At 54.2% G+C, this 14,985-nt stretch overlaps 1 protein-coding gene across 2 annotated transcripts in view; it reads left to right on the top strand.

Moving 5' to 3' along the window:
* Nucleotides 1-13,298, top strand: part of Fbln2 (fibulin 2) — a 63,290-nt gene extending 49,992 nt beyond the window's left edge. For both annotated transcript variants that reach the window (XM_057770042.1, XM_057770033.1), the window contains 9 exons: nucleotides 3,452-3,586; nucleotides 4,951-5,088; nucleotides 6,620-6,763; nucleotides 6,877-7,005; nucleotides 7,192-7,317; nucleotides 9,373-9,489; nucleotides 9,883-10,011; nucleotides 11,168-11,291; nucleotides 12,386-13,298. In XM_057770042.1, the coding sequence (XP_057626025.1) occupies nucleotides 3,452-3,586; nucleotides 4,951-5,088; nucleotides 6,620-6,763; nucleotides 6,877-7,005; nucleotides 7,192-7,317; nucleotides 9,373-9,489; nucleotides 9,883-10,011; nucleotides 11,168-11,291; nucleotides 12,386-12,743 (1,400 nt within the window). In that variant the 3' untranslated portion in view covers nucleotides 12,744-13,298. The remainder of the gene's footprint in view (nucleotides 1-3,451; nucleotides 3,587-4,950; nucleotides 5,089-6,619; nucleotides 6,764-6,876; nucleotides 7,006-7,191; nucleotides 7,318-9,372; nucleotides 9,490-9,882; nucleotides 10,012-11,167; nucleotides 11,292-12,385) is intronic.
* The last annotated feature ends 1,687 nt before the right edge of the window (nucleotides 13,299-14,985 follow it).

The raw sequence follows: 14,985 nt of genomic DNA, 5'->3' as shown, positions 1-14,985 counted from the left end.
GCCACGGCTGTCTGCTCTGCTCCACGCCAGTCCACCACACTGTGCCACATGCTAAAGGACCCGTCCTTTGCATGTGAGCTCCCACACAGCGGCCTGCTGCGCTCTGTGTCACACCCTTGTGTCCCAGTGTCTTGTCCCGCTTGTTCTCAGTGGCTATGTTCCCAGATATGCCTGTGACTCAGAAAATGAATGGGATAGCTCCCTGGTGTGTCAGGGACAGAGAGGCCAGATGTGGGCAGCAGGATTGTGCAGCAGTGTGGAGGTGGGGAGGCCTAGGCTGGAAGCAGGACCCTAGTGGCTCCAGACCTTGTCTTCTCTCAGCTATTGGAAGTTGTTGACTCCAGGAGGATTGTGGGACATATGCAGTATGCACACAGCCTGGGTCACGGAGCCTGTCACCTCAGACACTTAGATTGCCTACAGATTTATCTGGAGTCTCCCAAAGGCGAGTGAATTGTACTGGGTCCAGATGACCCAGGTCAGCATCCGTTTGCCATGTGGCCCTGAGCCACACAGATGGCACTTTCTACTCTGAGTCTTCCCTCAGTAGACATGGAGAATGTGGGTCGTGTGTCAGCCCACACATGCCTGGGCCTCTTGTCTCCCTATACCTATGTAAGCTTGGACTCTGGTGTTCTGTGGGCAAGGATGGGCTCCATGCTGTCTTGTGTCTGGGTCATCTGGTATTCTCACTGGACTTGGGCATCTCAGCAATAGTGGGGAAGTCAGGAAGCCTGGCCAGTGTTATGAGAGGGACACAAGCAACAGGAGATGTCATTCTTGCCAGTGGCACCCAGGGGAGGAGGAATCTACCCCTGTTTCCAAGAATGGGCGGGACTTGGAGAAGAGGACAGGCCCAGAGCAGCAAGGAGGCAGCTGAGACAAAGGTGTGGTGGTGCGAACTGGGCAGAGTGCTCAGGGCTTGCGGCCGGAGTCCTGTCTGTCTTGTCTGTGCTTGGGGACCATGTCCAGCCTGGACATATCCTCTTACTCCTCTGTGCTGCTGGGCAGCAGAGCTGGCCAACATGTTTGCCTGGCTGCAGCCGTGGTACAACATGACCCTCTGACGTGCTTGCCAGTGGTGGCAGCTCCTCCTGGGTGGGCTGGGTCTGTGTGTGCCTGTTGGGGGGGCATGTGAGCCCCTTCATAGGATATCCTCCCATCTGCCACTCCCTGGCTCAGCAGCTAAGACCTGTGCTTGCAGGGTCCTTAGCAGCTGGAAGATGGGCCCGAGGATAAGGAAGCCAAGTTACATTCCATTCAGCAAGATTTATGAGCAAGCTCTATTTCTTCCCTCTGTGTTCTGCAAAAACTGTCAGCCCTCTCTCCTGCTCCATGCAAATATGGCTTGGGGGTTCCCCAGTTGCTCCACTGTGGTACAGTAACCCAGACAGGGGAGGGACAGGATCATGCTGAGATGAAGTGTGGCTTTGCTGACATCCACTAACCCCTCTGAGCCTTAGTTTCCCCCTAAGAAAGAGATATATGATGGTGTCTGCCTCTGAAGGTCACCATGGAGGTCAGATGCATTAGTTCCTGCGTGGAGCTCTGGCAGGGTTCCTAAGCCACTGAGGCTTGGAAACTGGGGACGGGACTGGGCGTGGCCTCTGCTACACACCCCCCCCCCAACCCCCGTGCTTTACTCTTATGAAAGTTCCCAGCTGGACTGGACAGTGGGAGCTGAGATGGTGCAACCTCGGCTCTGGGGCCCCCCTGCAGCGGGAAGCAAGTGGTAGACCACGTGCCCTGACTTCATCCTTGCTTACTGCATAACTCAGTCCAGTGGCATCCCTTTGGGGAGAGAGTTCCCATCTGTGAAATGGCCACCCTGTATCACAAGAAGTCTCGTCAGTTCTTGTAACTTTCTGACCTCTGTGATCCTCTGAGTGGTAGTTGTCATTCAATAATGAGGCCTCCCAGCTGTGGGAAACTTCTGGGGTCCTGGGTGTCTGCTTCCCTGGGCCAGTCCAGCTCTAAGTCAGAAGTCTTTGTGGTGACTGATCAGAACTGTCAATTCCCTGTCCCTATTCCTGGCCATGCCATCTCTGCCTGGAAGGGCCTCTTTCCCTCCCCCACTTTCCTACCTGGTCCCCTAGTTATCCTCATAGATTCAGCTCAAACGTTAGCACCCCGAGAAGCAGCTGGCATTGGTCCTGGGCAGGCAGTCCTCTGAGCTGAGCCCTGGGCACCTCACATGTCTTCATCTGTGTCTTCCCCTGCCTGCCATGATCCAGCCATTTGACTGGCCACTCGTGAAGGTCAGGGGCTGTACTGACCCATTGTGTGGCCCCAGGAACATGGCACAGAATGAGCACTGGCCAGTGTGGCACTGAGCAATTAGACTGTGCCTAGTGCCACTACCTCCCAGGTACAGGCAGGAGAAGCAGGGCTGGGCAGAGCCTCCATGGGACCTTAGCCTTGGCCTGGAGGCAATTTTAGGTTGGTGACTTCTGTTTCCTTTTGTGTCAGTTCTTTGTTCCCTCCTCCCAGCTGCTCATTCCTATAATATTCCTATGTCCATCCGTGGCCTCTTCCTCATGTACCCATTCCCTAAAGTGACCTCAGCCACCAGACCACTCCCCTCAGCTCCTTCAGTGAGCCCAGAGGTCAGTCTCTAGCCCGGGAGAATTCTGGGACCTTCCTCTGCACACCTGCTCTAGCCGGCTGCCTTTTCCCAGGTGCTGGCATCTACCTAGCTGCTCGACCCCAAAGCTTGACTGACTTCCTGGTTCTCTGCCTATCAGTGGGTCTTGTTGGCTCCTGCCCTCTCCCACACCCAGTGGTACCAGCCACCATCCCTCTAGGGATAAATTATATTTCCTCCTAAACTCTTCAGCTCCAGCCAGGATGCCCTCACTCCTATACCAGGAGCCCTCTATGGCTCCCATCCTCTGCTTGTCCTAACTTCATCTGTTCACATTTTCTTCTCTCCTCTACAGCCACTCCTGCCTCTGGGCTGGTCCTGAACTCACCTGGGCTGTCATATAACTGTTCCTTCTGCCTGGACTGTCAGAGTGGCTCCTGCTATCACCTCTTCACATTCTTGCTCAGACGCGTCCTTCTGACAGTGTTCCTCGTCCCTACCTTAAACTTGCTTGCCCTGTCTACGCCTCAGCCCGCCCTCCTCCTGCTGTGGTCCCCATAGCCTTCTTGAGCAACCTCATTGCATATGCCAGCATCTCCAAGCGGCTACTCCAAGGGCAGGTGTTTCTGTCTCGCTCACTCACCCATCCCTCTTGCCAAGAGCCCTGCTTGGCATGTAGAGGGTGTGATAAATCTCTGTTGAATGAAAGGGATACTTGGATGAGGGATATCAGCCACGTGCTTCTCCCTGCATGGTGAGTACCTGAGGTCAGAGCCTGGGGTTTTCTGCCTCCTGGTACCTGGTTGTGCTAGGCCTGTGTACCTGGAGCCCCTGCTGGCCATGACAGCTGCTTTGATCTCCACACAGACATCAACGAGTGTGTGACGGACCTGCACACGTGCACCCGGGACGAGCACTGTGTGAACACGCCGGGCTCCTTCCAGTGCTATAAGTCTCTCACCTGTGAGCCAGGCTACGAGCTCACAGATGGCGAGTGCACGGGTGAGAAAGCGCCGAGGCCCAGCCTCACATGTGTACCCCAGGCTGACTATACCCCAGGGATGTCCCTACCCCCACATTCCTGCATTTGCCTTCCCTGTCATCTGTCCCTGGCCTTCCTACCACCTGCTGGCCTCTATGCCAGTCTTTCCCCCTCGCTGTGCCTCAGTTTCTGTGTTTGCACGTGGAAAGGGACCCCACAGAAGACTGCTCATGTTCCTTTCACTGGGAAATTCTAGCTTTATAAAAGGAGAGATTTTTTTAAGCATCTTAAATATTTCTCAAACTTCTTTTAATGCCAGATGGGGCTCTGGGTACCAGAAGCACTGATGTGAGGTGACCTTTCTGTGACCTTCTGGTAGGGGAAAAGGGGACTATAGAGGTGGCAGAATGGCCATGGGAGGTGGAAAGGTGTGTCTTTAGTGCAGATCTATAAAGACCCCATAAAAATAAGAATGCAGTTGAGATCCAGGCGATGGTCACTTACCTGGAAGGGTGTTTTTAGCCTATGGAACAGCAAGCATAGCGGCTTCTGATATGGAGGAAGGATCGTAGCAAGGCCCCCGCTTTGAGCCCCTATGCTCCTCTCACGTATTTTTCTGTCTGTGCCTAACATTCTATAGCAATGGAACCTTGCCTGTGCCTCAGTTTCCCCCGCAGGAAGATGAGCTAGTCACAGGATCTACATCTTGTGTTGCTGTGAGGATGACATAAATCACCTCATGTGCTTTGCATAGTATTGGGGACCATGGAGGAACTTGGGGCATGGAGGAACTCGGGGCATGAAGAAGCTTTAGATGTGGAGAAGCTTTGGTGCATGGAGAAACTAAGGACCCATGGAAAAGCTTTGGGGCATGGAGAAGCTAGGGACCCATGGAAAAGCTTTGGGGCATGGAGAGGCTAGGGACCATGGAGAAGTTTTGGGGCATGGAGAAGCTTTGGGACATAGAAAAGCTCAGGACCATGGAGGAGCTCAGGGCATGGAGAAGCGTTGGGGAATGGAAAAGCTTGGGGCCATGGAGGAGCTCGAGGGCATGGAGAAGCTCAGGACCATGGAGGACCTTGGGGCATGGAGAAACTCGGGAAATGGAAAAGCTTTGGGGCATGGAGAAGCTTGGGACCATGGAGGAGCTCAGGGCATGGAGAAGCTCGGGATCATGGAGGAGCTCAGGGCATGTGGTTATGACATTTTTACTCCTGGGACATGAACCTCCCTGGTGACTCGGCTCTGCAGCTTTGCCGGGATGCAGACCTCTGTGACTGCTGAGGTTACAGTGGCGTGAAGATGGGACATGTGGCAGGGTTGCTGGATATGAGGATGGGGTGCACCTGCATCCCACCCCTGATGCCCGACCTCTGTATGACAGATGTGGATGAGTGTGTGACAGGCACACACAACTGCAAGCCAGGCTTCTCATGCCAGAACACCAAAGGCTCCTTCTACTGCCAGGCCCGGCAGCGCTGCATGGATGGCTTCTTGCAGGACCCTGAGGGCAACTGCGTGGGTAAGTGGGCTGTGGGCTGTCGTTCCTGGGGTCCTGAGAGCTTTGAAGGCCTGGTGATTCTAAGTGACTGCCCCCTTCTCCAAGCCTCCATGTCTTCATCCTTTGAGTGTGGGTGGTTAGGACATATGCAAAATGGTAGCTTCTCTGCTTGCCTTGGAGCTCTTCCTCTCAAGGCCTCAGTTTACCATCTTGTTGGACCACACTGGACAAATGCAGATCATGTGTTTTTGACCCAGGCATGACAGGAAGAACGGTCTATGGTGCAATGCCACAGGGTTCCCGACTGTAGTGAAACCCACAGGAACCTTTACTGTCAAAGCTCAGTGAAGCTGAGCTCTTCTAGATCAACTCCATGCTGTGCTTAGGGTAGGGACATCCAGTGTGACAGATGCTGGTCACACTGTCACACATTGTCCTGAGAAGGTCTGAGATATGTCACTCACTTCTCCAAACAGCCAGGACAGGCCACGTCCCCAGAGCTGCTGACCTGGCTCCTGTCAGAACACAGACAGCAGAAGGGACGATGAGAGAGGCAATGGCTGGCAGTGTGCAGGAGGCAGGACTGGTCAGGTGACAGGCAGTCCATGTGACAACAGTGGCTAATCACAAGGAGACCCCAAATGGCAGAGGGGGGTTCTGCCTGTCTGAAGCTTCATCGAGATTCTGGGGTTTCCCCAGATAGTCTCATTGCTGGATCCCTTTCTGCCCAAGTGTTGACTTTAGTGTCTCTCAGCACCATGTCCCAGGGCACATGGGATCCTTGGGACCCTGCAGGCCCTGGAGGGGGAGGATCTTACATATCCACACAGCTCCTCAATGGTTTCTGAGTGCCTCCTATGTTCCAGGGTTCTAGGTAGGACAGCCATAACATAGGCTGAACTGTTTTGTGGGGAGGAGACCAAATAGACAGTCATGTTCATAAGAACATCAGTAATTCACGTGTACTCTGATTAATAATTAACAACCCATAACCAGCCAGGAGGGTCTCCTTGAGATAACACTGGCCAATGGCCTGAGGAATGAAGTAAGCTAGCACTAGAAACATTAGGGACAGTGTGTGGCAGGTAATGGAGCGCTCTCTCCCCCCCTTTCCCTCCTCCTCCCTCCCTCCCCCTTCTCTCTCTTTGTGTGTGTGTGTCTGTGTGTGTGTGTCTGTGTGTGTGTGTGTGTGTGTGTGAGAGAGAGAGAGAGAGAGAGAGAGAGAGACAGAGAGAGAGAGAGAGAAAGCGCCGCAGAGTTGGGGAGCAGCTGGCAGGCCGCTGTATTATCAGTGCTGGAGGCACTGTTTGGAAAGCAAGAGCAGGGGCCTGTCGTTCCAGTCACCCTGAGAAATCTGCCTTCTCCTTGCTTTAGCTGTTCCACTGGACAGATGTGGACAGATGTAGTCAGCCTAGTGGCTCTGGCTTCTGGAGGTGGGACTCTCATATACCAGGGTTCAGGGGTGGGATGGTCTAGACTGAAGGTCCAGAGCTGGTCAGACGAGCATAGGAGGGGGTGAAACAGGCTCTCCAGCACCCTGTCCCTTTTACAGATATCAATGAATGCACATCGTTGCTGGAGCCCTGCCGCCCGGGATTCAGCTGCATCAACACAGTGGGTTCCTACACATGTCAGAGGAACCCACTGGTCTGCGGGCGTGGTTACCATGCCAATGAGGATGGCTCTGAGTGTGTGGGTAAGGTTGGAGCCTCCCTGAATCCACGCAGCCTCCCCATCTAGCTCTCTGCCCAAGAGGCCCTGTAGAGGAGCCATCCAAACCTCGGGGTGCCTTGCTTGCCTGCCCCACAGATGTGAATGAGTGTGAAACAGGTGTGCACCGCTGTGGTGAGGGCCAGCTGTGCCACAACCTCCCTGGATCCTACCGCTGTGACTGCAAGCCCGGCTTCCAGAGGAATGCATTCGGCAGGACCTGCATCGGTAAGGGATGCTGGGGTCTGGGACCCGTGGACCTTCTGGATATCAGCCTTCAAGCCACCCCTTCCTCCGTGCTCTAACCCTCTTGTCCTCCTTGCCTCTCACCCTTTACCCTGGGTACCTCTATTTCTGGACCACTTCCGTTGCGGTTGCCCACTCTGTGCCTGCAGCTCATTGTCTCCCCTGCAGATGTGAACGAATGCTGGATCTCACCGGGCCGCCTGTGCCAGCACACTTGCGAGAACACACCGGGCTCCTACCGCTGCTCCTGTGCTGCTGGCTTCATTTTGGCCGCAGATGGCAAGCATTGTGAAGGTACTTCCCACCCTGACTTCTGACCCCTGACCTCTGACCGCAGGCACTAGATCCCACTTGGACAGACAGGCTCTGCCCCTACTGTGATCACAGGGAGTTTGCTGCCAAGATGCCACAAGGCAGCCGTGAGAGCTCAGGTGAGGAAGCAATGGCCACATGGTTCCCAGGGATAAAGTCATCAATCCATAAGGTCCAGGAGAGTCTATTTTTTCTGGCTTTTCAGGAATTTCAGTATGAATGTAAAATTAGCTGCTACTTGCACATTGCTGGTGGCATAAGCCTTGGGGTACACACTGACCTAAACCAAGTGTGGGCACAGACTATGGTTGTGGTTCAAGTCTTCTCAAGTGTGATGGGCCTGTAGCTGGGGAAATGATGGCACACTGTCCCCACAAATGCCCCTAGTGCAGCTGGCTCGGTCTGCTGGGAAAGGAAGTCATGAGGCAGCTCAGTGAGAAGCTGGGTCCTGGCATCTCTGGCCCCATTTTCTTAGCACTGTCTCCCTCACTCTCTTCCACATGAGACAGATCTGCTGAGACTTTGAGGGGACTCCCAGTCCTCTGGGCTTAGCTGTGGTAGGACACTGGTGGCATCCAGGTTGGGTGTGAGCAGCTTGGGGCGGGCAGGGCCTCTGTCTCAGCATTCTGCCTAGGCACAGCTCCTACATTTGCCTCTGTGCTCCCACTGCTGCGTGCTGGAGATGTGGAGGAGAACTGAGCATGGATTCTGCTGCCCAGAAGCTTAGTCCAGCAGGGTGCACAAAACCACACATTGATACATGTCTTTGTGAATGGCATGGATCTCAGGAGTTAGACACCGTCAGGCATGGCTTGCCCTCTTTTACATTCCCTCTGCCCTGTCCACCTTTGCCTCCTTGATGTTCCTTAAAAAACACCCAGCAACTCCCACTTCGGGGGCTTTGCACATGCTGAGCCCTCTACCTGGAGAACCCCTTTCCCAGATGGTCACATGGCCCTGTTCCACTGATCACATCCTCCCTGACCACTTTATATAAGGCTGCAGCCCACCACAGGAACACTGTGAGGCACCCCTTCCCATTTCTCTGATGTTTTCCCCTTGCCACTTGACATACTTAGGCATGCTAACTGTCTCGTTTTTACCACTCTTTCTCCTCCCCTCTTCTCTGTCCAAGTGAGCTAGCTTTCCCAGATTTTGTCTGCCTTGCTTATGGCTGTCTCCCCAAGTCCAATGTGGGCTTGGCACAGTCTATTCTGAAATGTTCAAGGGCAGACGCTCTGAGGAAGTCATGAACTAACCTTCCTGATTCGCCCATCCCAGCTCCCGCACCTCCCCACTTCCTGATTCGCCCCATCCCAGCTCCCACACCCCCCACTTCCTGATTCGCCCCATCCCAACTCCCGCACCTCCCCACTTCCTGATTCGCCCCATCCCAGCTCCCACACCCCCCACTTCCTGATTCGCCCCATCCCAGCTCCCGCACCTCCCCACTTCCTGATTCGCCCCATCCCAGCTCCCACACCCCCCACTTCCTGATTCGCCCATCCCAGCTCCTGCACCCCCCCACTTCCTGATTCGCCCATCGCAGCTCCCGCACCCCCCCCACTTCCTGATTCGCCCCATCCCAGCTCCCGCATCCCCCCACTTCCTGATTCGCCCATCCCAGCTCCCGCACCCCCCCACTTCCTGATTCACCCATCCCAGCTCCCGCACCCCCCCCACTTCTTGATTCACCCATCCCAGCTCCCGCACCCCCCCCCCACTTCTTGATTCGCCCATCCCAGCTCCCGCACCCCCCACTTTCATGCAGTGTCAACTCTTAGCCTGTGTTGCACCCAGGTGACTCGAGAGCCATCTGCTCCAGCAGTTGTGTGTCCCCAGCAGGACAGCACCAGGCTCTGCCTTGACTTTGTCCTGGGGCCAGAGGACCTGCTCTTGCTGCGTTCCTTGCCTGGTCCCACCCTCACCAATGGGTGGCTGAAAGGAATGTCTGTCAGAACAAGGATACTGGTGAGCCAGCCCAGCCCAAAATATGGACTGGGAGGATCCACCGTGATGGAGACTGTATCCCCACAGATGTGAATGAGTGTGAGGCCCGGCGCTGCAGCCAGGAATGTGCCAACATCTATGGCTCCTATCAGTGCTACTGTCGCCAGGGCTACCAGCTGGCAGAGGATGGGCATAGCTGCACAGGTGGGCACCTGTCTTCCCCAAGGACTCTGTGAAGAGGGGACCCCTTTCCCGTGTGCTGGTATGGGTCTGAGTTCATATCCCAGCTCACAGTGTTCCTGCTGTGGGACCTTGGGTCTCTCTAAGGTTCCTCTGCTATAAAGTGAGATGATGACCCTGATCTCAAGAGGAGTGTATCACCCAAGTCGTACTGGCACCTGAATAGGCCTTGGCATCAGTAACACACATTATTGTGTGAGGTGCACTCCAGTTCTAGCCCCCATCTTCTGTGTGGTTCTGAGCAATTCACACGCACCATTAGAGCTTTATTGTCTTCCCTTGTAAACGGGCCCCTGGGATTCCAGGCTGTGCTGGTGGATGGCTGGCCGAGGCTCACCAGCTGACCCTTTCTGGCAGACATCGACGAGTGTGCACAGGGCGCTGGCATTCTCTGCACCTTCCGCTGTGTCAATGTGCCCGGGAGCTACCAGTGTGCATGCCCAGAGCAGGGCTACACTATGATGGCCAATGGGAGGTCCTGCAAGGGTAAGTGACAGCCTCCATTCCACCAGGCCTTGGACAGCTCTGTGCATGCACCAGGCTCTGCAAACTGCCTCGTTCTTGGAGAGCCGCACTAATCACATGTGCTCAGAACAGCTGTGCTAGGGACAATAGTCCTCGTGTCCAGACCTGGGGTGAGGAAGAGGATGGGCTTCCAGCCACTCATGCCAGCATAGAATCTCCCAGGCTTGGCCATGAACCTGTACCCTGCCCTGGTATAAAGAGACAGGGAACTGTCTATGAGCCTCAGAGACCCAAACTGATGCCCTCAAATTTCTATCACACTGTCTAGTGGCAGGTTGGAACAGGAAAGTGTGTGGTTCACAGGCTGGGACGTAGGGAAGGAGTCCCAGGGAGGTCAGCACTGTCTAGTCTAGTGCAAGTTGACAGCCCCCTGTCACCACAGTGCGAGTCAGGAGATAGGGGAGGTGGCTCTACCACTGGGGACACAGAAAGCCCCAGCTTTAGCAATTTATCAGATTTGCTACAGAGGAGATAGTTCTGGGATGGACCAGACCTGCGACTTTGACCCTCCTTCCGAGCTGCATCCCTGCGCTATGATTCTAATCAGTGCCACTGACCACAAAATTTGGGGCCTGCCAAGACAGCAAGGCAAGGTGGCCGTGGGAGGGGCCCTGAATCCCCCTCAAGAGAAGCTTTGGACTTGAAGCCTGGGTGGCCTTGTGCAGTGAACAGATCAGTGGGGCTCGGTGGCCCTGTGTGTCCTGAGGGAAAGAGTGCCTTAGGCATGGGGAGGAACTAGCTCCCCCTGCCCCTGTGTGTCCTGAGGGAAAGAGTGACTTAGGCATGGGGTGGGCAGCTCTGCATTCAGGTTGGTGGCTGTGGGTCCTGGGAGTTAGTCCAGCACCAGGTTGCATCCCCGTTAGTGGTGGCACTTGGTGTTCAGTGGGCACCTTGAACTTTGTTCTGAGAACCTGAGAAGCCAGCATGGTCAGGGGGCCCTGACGCTGTGTGATGGTGAGATGGGGACGCTGTGTGATGGTGAGATGGGGCTGGACAGTGAGCCACGTTCTTAGACCTCATGGTGTCTGGGACCCAGGCCTCCAGCCGGGTGGGAGTGGTTCAGGCCGGGTTCCTACGTCATGAGGACTCTCTTAACAGCCCTACTTTCCCCTCCCAGACCTGGATGAGTGTGCACTGGGCACCCACAACTGCTCTGAATCTGAGACGTGCCATAACCTCCAGGGCGGTTTCCGCTGCCTGCGCTTCGAGTGCCCACCAAACTATGTCCGTGTCTCGGAAACGTGAGTGCCTTCAGCTCTGGTGTGATCCAGCGCCCTTCATGGCCCCTGTGCCACAGGCCCAATGGCAGGTGGTCCCTGCCATGGCCACCTCCTGCCCCTTCCTGTAAAGCACTATGAAGAGAATAGAGAGCTGTCACCTCCAAGACAATAAGTTTAATCGAGCCAGGTATGAATGACCACAGCCCAGGAACATGAATTAAAGTTGCCTCAGATAACATGCTCCCAGAAGCAGTTTTATGAAGTTAATCAGTTAATCAACATTATAGAATCTTTAACACAGACATAGTATTTTCTGGGAACTTCAGTTCCCAACCTCACCTCCCTACACACACACACACACACACACACACACACACACCTCGTACCTCACCTACTGTGTAACCCCCCCCCCCAGCGTTTGACCCCTTGCTATAGATCTACTCATTACCTCCCGGGGGGTTCTGGGGACCTGCACCCAGAGCATCCTCATGGTGCAGCTTCATGAGACAACCCCCAGTGGGGGCCTCCTGAGCACACCATCAAGCTGTCCTGTCCCTACCCTGTCATCTGGCTGCTGACCTGCATTTGTAGCATCCTGTCAGGCACTCACCAGGTTGTAGACTGAGGCCCCAGTTCCTCGCCCCTCAGCCTCTCAAGGGCTGTCAGGGATCTGGCCTCCTTAGTACAGGCACCAGGTGAGGGAGATTCAGAATTTAAGCCGACTTTAACCTGGGAGTGACAACGCCCATCCCTGCAAGAGGAGACAGGTGGAGTGTGGCTGCCAGCAGGCAGCACTTAGGTTGTATCAGGAAGTGGGGTGTGGTGGGAGGGGAAGAAAGGAAGGAGCAAACATGGATGAAAAAGAGCTGCTGACAGGCCTGCCGGGACCCTTGCTGGGCACTGCCAACCACCCCCTCCCCCCCCCCCAGCCCAGGGAAACCATCTCTTAGTGGGAACTGAGGCCCAGAGGGATAAAGTGGTATCTGGACTCCTATGGGTAGAGCTCACATTTGACCTCTGGTCCTCTGGTTCCTGAGCCAGCTACTGGGGTCTGTCCCATCTCTGGGATGGGAGTGAGGATCCTCAGCCACTGACCAAGCATCCTCCCCTCACAGGAAGTGTGAGCGCACCACGTGCCAGGATATCGCTGAGTGCCAGACCTCGCCAGCCCGCATCACGTATTACCAGCTCAATTTCCAGACTGGCCTACTGGTACCCGCTCACATCTTCCGCATTGGCCCTGCTCCTGCCTTTGCTGGGGACACCATCTCTCTGACCATCACCAAGGGGAATGAGGAGGGCTACTTCGTCACAAGCAGACCCAATGCCTACACTGGTGTGGTATCACTGCAGAGGTCTGTCCTAGAGCCCCGGGACTTTGCCCTGGATGTCGAGATGAAGCTGTGGCGGCAGGGCTCTGTCACTACCTTCCTGGTCAAGATGTACATCTTCTTCACCACCTTTGCCCCATGAGGTGCCCCGGGAGCCAGTCCCTCCAGGTGGCATCTGGGCAGCTGTGCCACTGCTGAGTGGCCTTTACTGTGACTCTGTGACCTAACATAATCGTGCTGATATGTTGGTCTCCGGTCTTTGCCCTGGAAGGAGGGAGACGTTCCCCAGCAGGCAATGGGTACAGGTCAAGGTCACCCAAGACTGGATGATGGCCCACAGACTGGAAACAGCCACAAGGGGCTTCAGAACTCCACTCCCTGACTCGGGCTAAAGCTGATATTCCATTCCTGGTCCCACTGTGTTTTCTCAATTCAAAAAACGACAAACAAACCCATATGTGCCTAGTGGCAGGCACAGGCCTTTAATCCCAGCAGTGGGGAGGCAGAGGCAGAAAGATCTGAGTTCCAGGCCAGCCTGGTCTATATTAGGAGTTCCACCAGCTGGGGCTGCAGAGAGAAATCCTGTGTCAAAAAAAAAAAAAGAAAAAACGGAAAAAAGAAAAAGAAAAAAATTCATCTCAAGTTTTTTTGCTATAGTTTAATTATAAGAATAGTATGTATACATTATTAAAATTGATCAAATAGCACAAAAAGGTTATTTAGCCTCTTTGTCTCCTTTCTTTTGTAAGAATGTTGAAGTTTGACATCACAGGGTCCCTAACCTAGTGATGAGCTTAGAGAGAGATCGGAAGGTCAGCTAGCTGACCCTTTCCATTACAAGTCCTCTCCTCCTGCCCACTCTTGCTCGCTCCTGCTGCCCCCTCCTCCTCAGATGTGGACCCTAGCTGCTTGTCTTGTCAGCTTGGATAAGATGGCGGCAGGGGCGGAGTGGACTTGGGTGGGGCTAAAACAGACGTATTTCTTTGAGCCTGTGTGATTTCAGCTCGGTTAGGCTTCAGCCAAGGAGGCACCCATGAAAACGTGGGAAATCGGGCCTGAGAGCAGAGGAGCGGTGCCTGAGGTCTACAGCGAGGTCAGAGTGGGCGTGCCGACTCCACTGTGTGGCCCTGAGACGGGGTTTCTTTCTGTGAGCAGTCTAGAACAGTCGGTATTAACTATGGGATGGAAACTGAGCTGGGTCAAGCAGATCTGTATCCCAACTACTTGGGACACTGAGGCAGGAGGACTGACAGTAGTAGCCCTGTCTCAAAGAGTTTAAAAGATCGGGTGGGGGGCTGAGGATGTGGTGTAGTGGTAGAGCACTTGGTTCACTCCCCAGTACCACACAGGAAAACCAAATGGTGGGGAGAGCACAGACATGGCTGAGCGCTTCACAGGTGTGGGTGTCCGCACACACATGTGCTTGGGACACCAGCTGTGGCTGGGTGTAGAAAACCTTACTGTGAGCGGTGGGTAGAACCTGGAGAAGGGGCCCGCGGGAATGGTGGCACATAGCCCCCAGTGGCTGGCATTCTTTTTAAAGATGCTTTTAAAAAACTACATTTTGGTATAAATTCTCCTGGTTTTAAACTGTGGTTGAAACTTTAAAATCAAAAATGGGCATGAGGGTCAGCAAATGGCTCAGTGGGTAAAGGAACCTGATAGATCTGAGTTGGGTTCCCAGGCTCACATGGTGGAAGGAGAGAACTGACTCCCACAAGCTGTCCTGTGACCTCTGCGTTCATGCTCTGGCATGTGCGTGCACACGCACTCACACACACACCTGCACACATGTGAGCGCACACACTCACTTTCTAAATACATTTTTAAAAATATTTATTATGTATACAATATTCTGCCTGCGTGTAAGCCTACAGGCCAGAAGAGGGCACCAGACCTCATTACAGATGGTTGTGAGCCACCATGTGGTTGCTGGGAATTGAACTCAGGACCTTTGGAAAGAGCAGGCAATGCCCTTAACCTCTGAGCCATCTCTGCAGCCCCTAAATACATTTTTTTAAAGGAAAGCAGTAAACATGGGAGCTGGGGAGGTGGCCTAGTGGTTAAGAGATTCACATGGCAGCTCACAATTATCTGCAACTCTTAATTCCAGGAGATCTGATGCCCTCTTGTCCCTGTGGGCACCAGACACACATGGTGCACACATGCACACATGCAGGTAAAGCAGTATAGTGGCATTTAACTCTCTGATCATCAGGCAAGCTTTAACAGAGAGTTAAACAGCCCCACTGGTCAGCCTTACAGACCAGGCAGTGGTGACACACACCTTTAATCCCAGTAGCTACACTAGTTGTCACAGAAACCGGGCATGCATGCCTTTAATCCCTGTGGTGCATGCCTTTAATCCCAGTCCTAGAGAGGAT

The sequence above is a fragment of the Chionomys nivalis genome, chromosome 1 (genome assembly GCF_950005125.1).
Source record: "Chionomys nivalis chromosome 1, mChiNiv1.1, whole genome shotgun sequence".
Classification (NCBI taxonomy): Eukaryota; Metazoa; Chordata; class Mammalia; order Rodentia; family Cricetidae; genus Chionomys; species Chionomys nivalis.
This window is presented reverse-complemented; position numbering and strand designations above follow the sequence as displayed.